This window comes from Manacus candei, unplaced genomic scaffold (genome assembly GCF_025592945.1).
Source record: "Manacus candei isolate 608988 ecotype Guabito, Panama unplaced genomic scaffold, ASM2559294v1 h1tg000018l, whole genome shotgun sequence".
NCBI classification, from domain to species: domain Eukaryota; kingdom Metazoa; phylum Chordata; class Aves; order Passeriformes; family Pipridae; genus Manacus; species Manacus candei.
Window position 1 is genome coordinate 14,694,527 of NW_026138066.1, and position 13,338 is coordinate 14,707,864.

The following is a 13,338-nucleotide window of genomic DNA, read 5'->3' on the forward strand; positions in this document are numbered from 1 at the left end:
CAGCTCCAGCTGCAGGGATGCTGGGGATGCTCTTTACCGGGGGGGGTCAGGAAGAGCAGCAGACAAGCACAACTCACACAACAGGCCGCCTGTTCCATACGCAAAACATGCGGCTTCAGATGCAACCGCCGAGCCCCAACATATTAATTAACGACCGCATCTCAACTTTCATGTCTCCCCAGCTCCTGTTTTGGCAGCATTACGATAATTACCCACGGCGCGCTCAGCGCCTCGGGGCTTGCAGAACAGCTATTTAGCTGTTCGCTCAGCGGGCACAGATACTTAAACACGGGGCTCCTCAGCCGGTTTGGCGGCACGAGCCAGCGGCCCCTGAGGGCCCGGCCGAGCCCCGCAGGACCGAGATAGCGGCGGTGCCCGGCCAGGCCGCGTCTCCATGGCAACTCCGCACCGGGGCGCGACTGCCGGGGCGGGGCGGCGGGAGCTGAGGGCGCATGCACATCCCTCTCACACACACCACCCCCCCCGCGGTATCTCGGGGAACGAGGGGACGCTCACGCTGCGCATGCGCCCTGCGCCGCGCGCGCCGCGCTCCCGCGTGGGTGTCGGGGCCGGAGCGGAGCGGGGGCCGGGACGAGAACCGGAAGCGGAAGCGCCGTGCGCGCGAGCGAGCGAAGCAGCTGTTCGCCCCGGCGGCACCTTTTCCCGCGCTATCCTCGCGCGCGCCCGGCCCAGCCCCGCCCCACGCGCCCTTTTTCCCGCGCGCCTCTCCTGCGCGCCTCTCCCGCGCCGCCCGCGCGCCCCGGCCCCGCCCCGCCCCGCCCCGCCCCGCCCGGCCGCCGGGGAGGGGCTCGCGCCGCCGCCCGCGCGCCGTCCCCGCGAGCTGCCGCCGGCCCCGCGAGCGCCCCGCCCGCCCCAGAACCCGCACGGCCGCGATGTCCGACAAGGAGTTCATGTGGGCCCTCAAGAACGGCGACCTGGACGAGGTGAAGGACTACGTGGCCAAGGTAGGCGGAGGCGGCGGGTCCGGGGTGGGCGAGGCGGCGCTGCCTCGGGGGATGCGGGGGGAGGGATGTGCGCGCAGCCCCCCGGGGGTGGGGGCCGGGGCGGCGGGAGCCTTGGCCCGCCCGGGCTCGGTGAGCTCTGTGCGGGGCCGGGGGTCCCCTCCCCCTCCCCGGGGCCTCTCGCTTCCTGGGCTTCCTCCTTCCTGGGTTTCTCCCGCTGCCCCGGCCGGCCCTCCCGCGTCCTGCCGGAGTTGTTCTGTGTTACTACGTGGAACTTAAATGGATTGACAGGCAATATCCTGGTCCTGTCCCGCTGATCTCGTGTGTATTTGTGGCCTCGGTTTGGTTATCCTTCCTCCCTGTGCCTCAGGGCTCATCCTTAATAGGGTGATGTTAAGCTACCGGGTGTGTTGGGGCTTAATTCATTAACCTTCTGCGAATTGTTTTGATATCTAGTTAGGGTGAGTGCCGCGGGAGCAGTGGACACCTGGGCAATGGGTGAAAAGCCTTCAGGTACACAGCAGTGTTTGGAGGCTGGCTTCTGTCCTCGTTGGCCTCGTGGTTGTCCATGAGGTTTGTAGGAAAAGTATGTGTGTGTAAGGGCAAGATTCTTCTTCGGTGGATCCTTACTGTTCAGGAATATTGTCTGGAAACTGTTACATCAGAGCAGAGGTTTACATGTAATTTAGCTGTAATTAGATCTCTGAACAGGTTAATGATTGTCTTTGGGAACTTGACACATGCTGACACAACTTGCTGGGATGATTTAAGTTCTTTCTACTCCAGTTGTCAACTTTAAAACTTGAAGGGCTTCTGGCAAAGAGAAATGTGTGCAAGTACTTCCAGCTGCTTTGGTACAAAGTCCAGCAGCTTAGCTTGAATAGTCTTCTCTGACAGTTTCAGCTAAGCTACTGGACTTTGCATCAAAGTGGCTGTACACTCACATGCTGTCTATAAAGGGCTGGAGGTAATAACTGGGAGTAATGAAATTATCCCACTTCAGCTGCTTGTTAAAAGTTGCGTACAATGTCTTCTCTACTAACGTTGGATAACACATTGATGTGTCTAATTTCTTCTCAGATTTGGGGACTTACAGAGTCTGTCAGCAGCAGATTTGAATTCTTCCTACAGCTTTTAAAGGAATTCTTTGCGTATCTAGAAAATTCACTGCACACTAATAATTATTGGATCCTTTTGTATCTGTTGCTGAGGCAAAAGGTTTGGCAGTAGCCATCTTGATTCAGTTTATATCTACAATATCACTGCAGTACTAATTAGAAAGCTTTTTTTTTATATATATTCCCACTCTTACTGAGTGGCACTGCAACTCTTAGCAAATGGATTTATGTGATCACTCTTCATCTGCTTCAGTGCAAAGTCAAATACTTGGTTCCATCTGCTACTGAAAGAGGCTTGAGCCAGCCTGGATGGTGCTGTAGTAAAGAGGCTGAAGGGCATCATCTAACTGCACTAATGAGGCAGAAAGAGAGATACTGATGGTGGTTAGATTTTTAGAGTAAAGGAAACCTGCAATTCTTGAACAATCTTACGTTTTGGATCTGCTTCTAATGTAGAAGGTGAATAAACTATGGGAACTTTTTTTGTTTGTGATCTATCTTATTCACACTTTTCTCCCACATGCAAATGTGTTTTCTATTGTCAGTTGTTAAACATCCTACTTGACAATAACACAAGAAGTCAAATGTTCTCAGTCCTTTCTGTTTTCTTGACAGATTGTGGGCTAGTAAACTGTTAGGCTGGTTTCCTGTGGAAACAAAGCTTATTTGAGCAAGTTTTGACTCTTCCATCCTAATGGTTTGTTAATTTTTTTGGCTAATTTTTTGTAAAAGGGGTGCAGGTAGGTGGGTTTTGTGAAACTAAATGAAATAAAGAGAGGTACCATCAGGGAAGAGAAGAACACAAGAATGAGCTTATGTTTTACTGCACAAGAGGAAATGTACGTCAAGGAGGGGCAGAGCACTCTATAAATCCTCCAAATGTAGGAGAAACCTCAGTTGGAACTTCACATTCTTGGTTCCAAAATTAATGAAGTATGTGAGGGCAAATCATGCTTTGGTAGTTACAGTTCTCAGAAAAGTATCTGTTCTGTGCTGCATGTTCTTCTTTGACTTTATTCCTTATCAGTTACATGGCTTCTGCTCCCTGCTGCTTTCCTGTTCTAAGTATGATTTAATGTTCAGGAATTTTACTTATATAAACTTTGCAGTAGCAGAAATTTCCTCTCCCTGTAATGGGGGAGGCAGTCATATATCTTACAGTCTGCATCTTCATAAAAATTTCTCTTGTCTATCTTCCTGAAACTTTTGTTTCCCAACTTCTCGTTTGTTTTGTTTCTTGTTCTAGCCTTGTTTCCTCATTATGTGATTGGAAACAATACAGCTTTTAACTATAATCTTGCAACTTTGCTGCCAATTACCACATGAAAGGTTTGATCTCTGAATTTGTTTCATATCTGAATGGCAAGGCTTGAAATACTAAGATGAACCTGAGCACTTTAAAAATAATAGTGTAAATGGGACTGTAAGAGTTGAACTCAATCAGTCATGACTTTTCTTCACTTGTGCATAATAAGCTGTGGAGGTTCTGTCTTTGGACAGAAGTATCTCTTTTTTTTTCATATGATGTTTGGTTACTAGGTACCAAGAGGAAAGCATCTTACTGGTTCTCAGACTTTAATTCGAACAGCAGGTGAAACTTAAAGTATAATATGGAAACCTTTCTTTTCAATGACATGGCTTATCCTCTTTAAGTAAAGAATGTTTCTGCCACTTCAACAGTTCCTGGACAAAGAAAGGATGCAGTAACAGAAGCAAGAGTCTCTGTTTGCTTTTTATATATTTCTATGTAAAGAGATCTTGCATTCTCCTGAAGATACTTCAGAAAAAAATGTTTCACAGAAACAGTAGTTCTGAGGGGTGGCAGTGAACAGACAAGTGCCAAATGATACTGCTTTGTTGCTTAGCAAAAGAGATATTAGTGCTACCAGTCTGTGCATTCGGAAGACATTTTTGGCTTCTACTTGATAAAAATATGAAAGATTATTTTTATAGTTTGAATAATCTTCTAAGACTTCTTTCTTTTTTGTGAGAAACATCTTATTAGCATCTACATTTCTCAACTTGTAGCAGTGTCAACTTTTTCTTTATGGTAAATGTTAATTTCTCCTGAAGTATTGTTGCTAGTGTGTTCTGCCAGTAAAGTACGGTGTCAGCTATTTTTATGATGACTAGATGAAAAAGTAGTTTTTACTGTTTGCTCTCTTTGGTGTCCTCCTGAATATAGCCAGCATATGTTGGCTTCAGAGGTGTCTTCGCAGGAATCTAAGGGATTGAAGGAATTCTGCACCCTTCCCACGTACATCCACTCAAATTTTTAAAATTCCTCAAGAAAGCAGAAGCTTTCATCGGAACAGGTTAATCAAATATGCAGTTTCATAGGCGAGGAAGACCCACGCAGATTAGAGAGATTTCTTTCTCTCAAGGTAGGGAAGGGGTTAAAAAGTATTAGTTAAAAGAAGAGCAGGTTATGTTAAGCCTATGGAATTCCTTAACATGAATGGTGTTTGCTCTTTCCTTTTCTTTAGCCTTTTCCCCACTGGAATTAGATAAACTGTACAGTTGCTCAAAAAGACTTCTCTATGAGCACGTGCATGTGGCATTTCCAGTCAGCAGCAGATTGTTCGGGCTGAGTACAATTTCTGTTCATTCACCAGGCACAAAGTTTTTGGCGAGATAAACTTAGATTTGTAGCAAAGAGTCTTCAATAAATGTTTGTTCTAAAGTAATTTCATCTCCCGTAGCTTAACTGAGAACTCCTTCACTTCATGAGCTGCTTTAATCCCCTACCACTGCTTACAGTTATGTTTGGTAAATCAACTAACCTAATACCATAAGAAGATAGGACAGCCAACCAAACTGGAAGCACCAGGCTTTTACTGCTGAGGGGACTGGGATGTTGAAGTGGTGGTAGCCTGTGAAATGGATGTTTTTAATAAGTATGTATATGCTGTACTACTGGCCTAGTAGGCATTTCTGTTATAGAGTCTTGTTTTTTTAAATAACAAACCAACCCAACCCAAATGCCTAGAGGACCTCCAAGAACTCCGCTTGAAAACAGCAACCACCTATGCATTCATGACAAAACTGTGCTACTGAAAAACAGTCTTGCAGTTCTTTGGGATGTAATGAAGTTTGAATACATCTTGAGAAATGCAGAAACCTTTACTGCAAAACTAACTAGAGAGACTAAAGTAAAAACATTGTTTAGAAATACCTTTTTGAAACAGAAGGAGCAGTCTGGGGTATACTTAAATATGTCTGAGAGAAGAGAGATTAACATGGAGAAATAAGTATCTTTTAACTTTTGTGAGGCAACCTCTGTTCTTTTGAGTGTCCATTCAAAAGACTTTTCCACCTTCAGTTACAAACTAAATGAAAACGAACGCTTCCATGGTTAGTATGTATGGGTGGGTTACTTGAGTTACAGAGTAAGCATACCATGGATACGTGGAAATTCACCTTGTCTCATTATGTTGAATGCTGAAGTGCACTTTATTATTATTGCTACATTGATACCTGAGTTGCTTCTGGTTGGGCAACAGATTTCTTGCTCTTAAGTGACAGCCTGAAAGCCTGTCTGGATTACAGTGCAGGGTATCTATGCCTCAGTAGTTTGTCCAGGGGCATATCAGGGACCTGACCTGGGAACTGCTGACTGAGTTTATTCCCTGTGGAGCCTCTTGGATGTCTCTGTATTGTAACTCCTCAGTGTTATGCCAGTACTTGTACTATGTGGGTTTGTCTTTATCTGGAGATTCTAGGCCTTCTGTTATTTTCTGCTTTCCAGACTCTTGCTGTTGAATCTGCTGGAGTGTGATTGCTAAAGATACAGGTTTTTTTACTACTTAGTTCTAATTAAACTTGGTGTTCAATTTACATTTTGTAAATTTGAACATGATGACCTAAATCTTTCTTTTATGGGACAAGACACTTGGTTGCTACTGTAACCTGCTGTTAGCAGGTTCTATATTCATGGTAGATTTATTCATAACTAAAACCCCACAAATGTGCTAGAAAAACACAGCACAGCCACTGCTTTTTAGTAGTGTGTACAATAAAATTATTGAGGTTGTTAAAAAACACCTTTTCAGGATGGCTTATTAATTTCCCCAGTCTGATCTGAAAGAGTCTGAGGACATGGCAAAGAATTGCTCACAAATATTAACAGTTTGTGCATCAGTTCTTCAAGTAGTTAATAGGAACAGCATGGAGTAACAAACTTACCTGCAAACCTGTGACTCACTGGCTGAGTGAACAACCCAGGATTCTCAAATCTGTCCATTTTGTGAAGGTAAAGATATAACTAATTCTTAAGCCATTTTAGTCTGCAGTGTATGTGGAGCTCACCTCAGCTGTGATCATTGAATTGATGATGAATCTGTAACTGCTAAATGTAGTATTTTCTTTCTGAGATGTTGTTGTCAGGGCTATGATGATTTTGTTCATCGAGTTGGTTTCTGTGCTCTGAAACTCTTGGTGGCTTTAACATGTTGTCTAAGTGACTCACGTGTGACTTTTTTATGTTTAAAAATACCAAGTCAAGTACTTCCTTATTTGTTTCTGTTTGGGCTGTTCTTATTATACTGACTTGTCCTGTGTCTAGTTGGTGTTTGCTGCAATAACTAGAGAGAGTTATTAAAATCAGATTTTAATAAAACATGGAGCTTCAATTTTATTTTTTGTTGATGTGCTAATATATTTCATTCCCTAAATTGAAAGCAAATTTTATCTCTATAGTGAATATATCCTGTTTTGTCTAGTTTGTAATATACAGCACGTGCATTTGTAAGTATGACAGTCAAAGTTAGGAATAGGTTCTGAGTAATAAGCAGAGAATGCAAGAGTGCGAGGAAAATATTTACTTCTAATACTGCTTTTCTTCCTGCCCTCCCTTATTCTAACCACAGTTTTCCTTCTTGCATCAGTTTTATCTTTAATAAATTCTTGCTTTTCAAGCCTAACTCTTTTCTTCCAATTCAGTTAGTTAATTTTGACTTCAACAGGAGGGCCTCCAGATGATGGGCTAGGCTTTCTAAAAGTCCAGGAGAACAGTTCTACAGTGGTTTGTATCTGTATTCATTTGGAATATGAAAAGTTGTGTTGGTTGTGAAGATTGTGCATTGAATGTTGACTTGGGTACTGTGGGATTGGTGAGTCATGCAGGACACGTAAGTGAATTCATAGTGAATGAATGAATCTTGAAGCAATGTCAAAATGCATAAATAAGGATTCCTTTGGATAGTTAAAATAGACCAAACAACTTCCATATGCTTACTCTGAAGGACTGTGTGGTTAGTTGTTAAGATATCAGGACTTGAAAGTCAAATATTGTACTTAAGTGCAACGAGAACATAGTGGACTCAGAATTGAGGGTTCTCATGTTCAAGAATTTCTAAGGCCAGTCAAAGGTCAGAAGAGAAAATTTAGGAAAGATACAGAAAACCAGGGGATGTATACAGTTGTATTGCTTGTCACATACACATTTTTATGTGCATCCTCAGCTGAGTTTAGCAGATTTTTTTTATGGCTTTGGATTTATGCTTGTTTGAACTTCCGAATATGCATCCAGACAAAAATGTGAACAAAATTACTTCTTTGTACCTAATTTGCACACTTCCCAAGTTAAAGGTTTGTGTTAAGTTAATTTTTTATCCCCCATAGCAAAATGAATGTTGAATTTACCAGCCAGTACAATTCTGTGGAAAGAGGCAGTTATCATATGTGTAGACAGATCTTACTAGGACAAAAGCATTAGCTGGAATTAATGAGTGCCAATAACTGACCAGTTGGTTATACAACAATTGTTTTTCTTAAAAGTTGCACTTTCAGCAGTTTTAAACAATTAGATGTTTCTCTGCTTTAGCTCGTTATAAGGAGGGATAGGTACAAATCAGCACAGCTGATATTAAAATGAATTTGAAACCTTTTTTTGGATACTGGATATGATATTGGATTCTTTTTACAGCAGACTGATGTTAAATCCTATGTTGATTGTGACCAGTGATGGCAAATTCAACAATCTCAGGCCAGAGATGGGGAGGGAAACAATAGTTTCCTTTAAATGTTTAAGGGACTAGTATCTATAGTGTTGCTCTCTTTACTTGGAAGGCAATCAGTATTTAATAAGTCCTGCTGAACAAGCTACATTTCTTGTCTTAATTCCCTCTTTGACTGGAGAATACTTGTGTGTGTTTTGTGGCGGGGTTTTTTCTCTCTTTTTAATAAAGACAAGAATAGCAAATAACTTGATGTTATCCTGAAAGCAGTTGAAATCCTGATGAGGGAGAGCAGGAAGGGAAAGAAAAATATGGTCTTGAAAACTCGTAATGCACACAACTGTGGCTTTGAAGTAGCCTGGAGGACTTGGGTTTTGGTGCTTTTAGCACTTTGCCCGTTTTTACAGTCTTTATTACTATTTTGTATGCAGTGTAAATCTGTAGCTCAGTACAGATACATAATATGCCAAGGGTTATTGCCTTTCTCCAAAGAAAGAATTTTTGTGTCTTTCTTGCTGCACCAAGAATTGAAGGACGGTCTGCAGTTTTGTCTTCTCTATATTACTGCCTTCCTCCCTGGTTTCAGCCCAGAAGGGAAATAGTGAAATCATTTGAGTTAGCCTTTAGCTGCACTTTGAAAATCAAATGGAGTAATTGCATGCCGTGGCTAATAAGCTGAACAGACCAAAACACCACTAGAAAGGTATTCTGGAGATTTCCCTGTCATACTTCCAGCCAAAGTTCAGAGAATGTTCTAAAGCATATCTAATTATGGAGTCAGTTTTTAAAACAAAATTGTGTGCTCCAAGTTTCTTATGAGCCAAGATCAAGTCTTGATAATTATTATTGAAAGACTGACACTTTCATTTCCCAAACTCCGTTAATTTATGAACTTGTTTTTGAACACACTTGTGACCTATAAATTAGTGATAAACTTCAAGCAGGAAAGATGAGCTGGAAGGCCATTTGAGACAATAGAGAGAGCTGTCCATAGGGCAATTACCATCAGCATCTCTCTTTTAAACTGATTTGTTAATTATGCTATGAATGCAAATGCCTTAGGCAATAAATGTTTAAAAAGTATTTTTATACTTGTTCAAAAATACTTTCAGTACTTGATTCATGTAATGCAATCGGAAGGAGAAGGTTTAGAATCCTTAAATAAAAAAGACAGGTCAGGAAAGTTCCTGTGAGGTGAGCTCTGCATTTCTGTGTATGCAAAAAAAACAAAACAATAATAACAAAAAAAATCACAGAATCCTTTGTATTCAAGTGAGGCATTTTGGATAATTTTTATGTTTTGGATTGCTGACTTCTTAATAACTTCAGTAATACTATTGAGTCTTCCTTGGCTAAAATGGTGAATATTTAGCATCGTTTAAAAAACTCGAATTTGGCTTGTGACAAAGCAGGAATTGTCTGTTATTTAAATTTATCTTGGACATAGCAACAGTAAATATATTTAATTTCAAAGGATGTTCCTCTAATTAGATTATAACATGAAAGTCTGTAGTTCAATTCCTGTGATAAGTTAGTAGACTGTATTTACTAAAATCATTTTCAGCAGTAATTCCTGGTGAAATCTGGAGACCATAGCTTAACTTTTGTAGATGGATTATTTAAAATTTAAAAGTGCAATATGAATATTTGTAAGTTTTAATGAAAATATTACAGGGAAGCTGAATATTTCAAGTGTATATAATTGGTTTAGGGAGCCATTCTGTCAATGCTAATGCATCCTTTTAAAATATGTATTGCTTAGAAAGCAGCATTTATTTTATGGATATAAAAATAGCTTTTCTGATCAAAGTTTTTGCTTCTTTGTCTTGTTTTTGCATGATTCCAGTCATCAACTACTTCAGCATGTCAACAAAACTTAAGGCACAAATCTTCTAGAACTCATTAGTGCTACTTTTGATATTTCATATCTTTTTATGCATTGCTGCATGAAGAAAATGTAAACAATGTGCACAGGAAAATAATACCTCTTATAGGAAAACCTTTTTAGAAGCGAAGCTTCATTACTTTGGACTTGACAGAACACTTGATTTTGCCTTGGACATATCCTTTGTTCAGATTCTAGAGAAATAATTCCTGCCTATGATTCTAAGCCCCAATTAAAGCATTTAAATTCAGTATTTTTGTAACTAAAGCAGTAATCTTTGGGAGATAGACTCATCTTCCTGTTTATTCTCTCATATCTCCCTGAGAGAGTACAACCTTAACTTTGAGAACTCATATTTATTATTGTTGAGGGGGGTTTTTTAATTACTGTGTCTTTAGATCGTGCTGAGAATTCAAAATATCAAGCTGGCATCTATTGAAACTGAAACCCAGTAGCTGGCGCCGACTGTTTGCCTTGAAGGAAAACACCCACTTCCTGTGCATTCTTTGGACAAACCTGTGCTGAGGAGTTTAATACTGATGTCGATGTGGGGCTCTTACAGAAAGTGTTTGAATTTAGCAGCTCGGTGCAGATTTCATGTTAAGGGCCGTTGTTCTTTGCTCAGCTGGTTAAATTTTGGGGCGATGTCTGACATGTTAAACTTGACTTTATGTGAAACTGTAGGAACAGGTGTTTTGCAGATTTTTCGATAGTGTCATCTGTTGTCAGTCTGCTGATGGTATCGTACTGGATTGCTGAGACCTCCTCTGATTTCTGGTTTAAGTGTGGTTGATGTCTCCTCTTTAGCCATCATCTGGCACCCATGTGAGCTGGAATATTTTCTGCTCAGTATACCCTTAGAGCAGGTATTATCCAAATCAGGTCACCCAAAATACAGCAGTGGTAAAACATGGTGTCTGGCCAATTACTTCTGGAGAAAAAAAAACTGTTTTAGGCCAGCTCAGTGTTGCCTGTGAAGATGGACACTGCATTGTGTTCAATAGATACAGTACTTCCACATCTCTTCAGAGTGAACATTACATTAGATTGATCTGCAATTCCTTCAGAATTAATGGTTAAAGGCTTTCATTTATGTTTGTGCCCCTGAATCATGTCAAGTTATATCTAAAGCATTTTAACTTTAATTCCAAATTCTAACAGTCTTTCTAAGTGGAGATAGCTTGGAAAGTGTCTGACCATTGGGTGCTTCAGTTCGTGATCTAGAATATTTAGTGCAGTAACATTTATCAATTAAAGTGGTAATTGGGACAGAGAGTCTCTTGTTAGAAGTAATAATACCTTTGCCTGCATCAGCTTATTCTGTCAGAACTAGATGCTTACATTACTCTGAGCTGTTGCCAAACTGAGAGACAAGTGCTTTTGGACCAGATTTTTAAATGAGAATTCGTAGGAGCTGACCACGTACAACTGATCCCTTCATTTCTGTTTCATCACTTGCTAATGCATATAGTGACACTATTTGTCACTCAAGTCTTACACAGATTAAGTATTTGGGGAGGGGAGAACAACTGTAGTCAATACCTCATGGATTTGGCACGTCTTTGAAGCTGGGATTGTAGGACAAGTTTCTAGAAGCTGTAGCTAGGAAGCAGTTGGTTCATTACTCTTCTACAGAACAACTCATGTATCAGGTTTGTTTGTCTCCCAAAATGCTGATACAACAACTGAAGCACAGATGGCTCAGTAGTTCAATTTATTTAGCAGTTGTTTCTGGAATTGTATTCTTTTGACTGAGACAAAGGACTTCAGATTGCATTTGATTATGGTGGATAAGCTAGATACTTGTTTACCACTAACAAAACCTGAAAAGTATGCTCGTTAAGCACCTTTTTGTTGGCTTAAGCCAGAATAAGTGTAGCAGTGCCTCTAAAAGCTTTTCAGAGTACCTTAAATACCATATCAAAACAGGCAAAATTCATCAACAGGTTCATAAATCATTTTCTTAACTTGTGTAGACCAAGTGTCAGTGTTGTTATTAGCAGTTAAGGCTTCTACTAAAGTTGAAAATTGCCAAGTAGGTATCCATTTTAAGCATACAAAGGAGGGCAATGAACGTGGTGAAGGGCCTTGAGGGGAAGCCGTAGGAGGAGGGGCTGAGGTCACTTGGTCTGTTCAGCCTGGAGAAGAGGAGACTGAGGGGAGACCTCACTGCAGTTACAACTTCCTTGTGAGGGGGAGAGGAGGGGCAGGTGCTGATCTCTGTGGTGACCAGTGACAGGACCCGAGGGAATGGCCTGAAGTTGTGTCAGGGGAGGTTTAGGTTGGACATTGCAAAAAAGTTCTTCATCCAGAGGATGATTGGGCACAGGAACAGGCTCCCCAGGGAAGTGGTCACAGCACCAAGACTGACAGAGTTCAAGAAGCGTTTGGATGATACTCTCAGGCACATGGTGGGATTCTTGGGGATGGTCCTGTGCAGGGCTAAGGGTTGGACTGGATAATCCTTGTGGGTCCCTTCCAACTCAGCATATTCTGCGATTCTGTGATCTATGTCTCTCTTCTCTGGTTGTAGAACTTGCTACAAAATGCCAACTAGAGAGACACACAGCATCATCAGAGCAGATATCCCTTTTTGATAAACTAATGAGGGTTGTTTAGTGGGAATGTTATACTGAAATTCTTTGAGTAGCCGTTTTCCAGCTTTTTAAATACTGAAGCTCAGATGGATGTGGCAGGCAAAGCTAATAGAAAATACTAGATACAGATCCAGAAAAATGATAAAAACTTGATACTGATGTCTGCAGCTTCTTCCACAGAGTTCTGACTTTCTGTGTTCAAGTTCCCTTCTCAACATCTGTTAACTTGAATTTGCTTTTTGATCACTATCTACAGGATTTCTTGAGGATGTTTTTGCTATTTCTGTTTGTTTCAGTAAGATGTGGTAAGGGGGAGGTGTAAAGACAGCTTGTCCCATATATTTCCCAAAGCATACAGGGTAGAAAGAAGACAGCTTTAGGTAATAAAATTTAGAGGACAGGGAATAAAACACCCAGCAGTGTTGAAAAGGTGTTATTAAATATCTCTTTGGATGAACGTAAAAATAATCAGTAGAAAGACTTGGCTAATGGAATTGGTCTCAATTGCTAAACAAACACCAAAAAAACTTCTAGGTTTTCTGAAATTCTCCAAGTGGAAAGTAGTTATCCCATACAATAAATCTAGGTCATTTGCTTCGGTTCAGTTGTCCACAGACAACTGTAGTCCACTCAGGCTGCAGTTGGAAAAGTACTGGAATGGTCAGAATTTGCTGAACCACAGAGCAACAGCAGCAGTAGTCTCTCTGTGGCAGGCTGAAAGAAGCCAGGTTATGTTAAATTTTTTTTAGTGGGCTGAAAGTAAGTAATTTTTTGAAAGTATAGGGGATTCAAATGAAAACTTGGATCCTGCACAAAATT

At 41.1% G+C, this 13,338-nt stretch overlaps 1 protein-coding gene across 1 annotated transcript in view; it reads left to right on the plus strand.

The window, feature by feature from the left end:
• The first annotated feature begins 787 nt into the window (after nucleotides 1-787).
• The window catches only part of MTPN (myotrophin), a 36,220-nt gene continuing 23,669 nt past the window's right edge, over nucleotides 788-13,338 (plus strand). Inside the window, exon 1 of the mRNA XM_051784775.1 lies at nucleotides 788-965. Within this exon, the coding sequence (XP_051640735.1) occupies nucleotides 894-965 (72 nt within the window). The 5' untranslated portion in view covers nucleotides 788-893. The remainder of the gene's footprint in view (nucleotides 966-13,338) is intronic.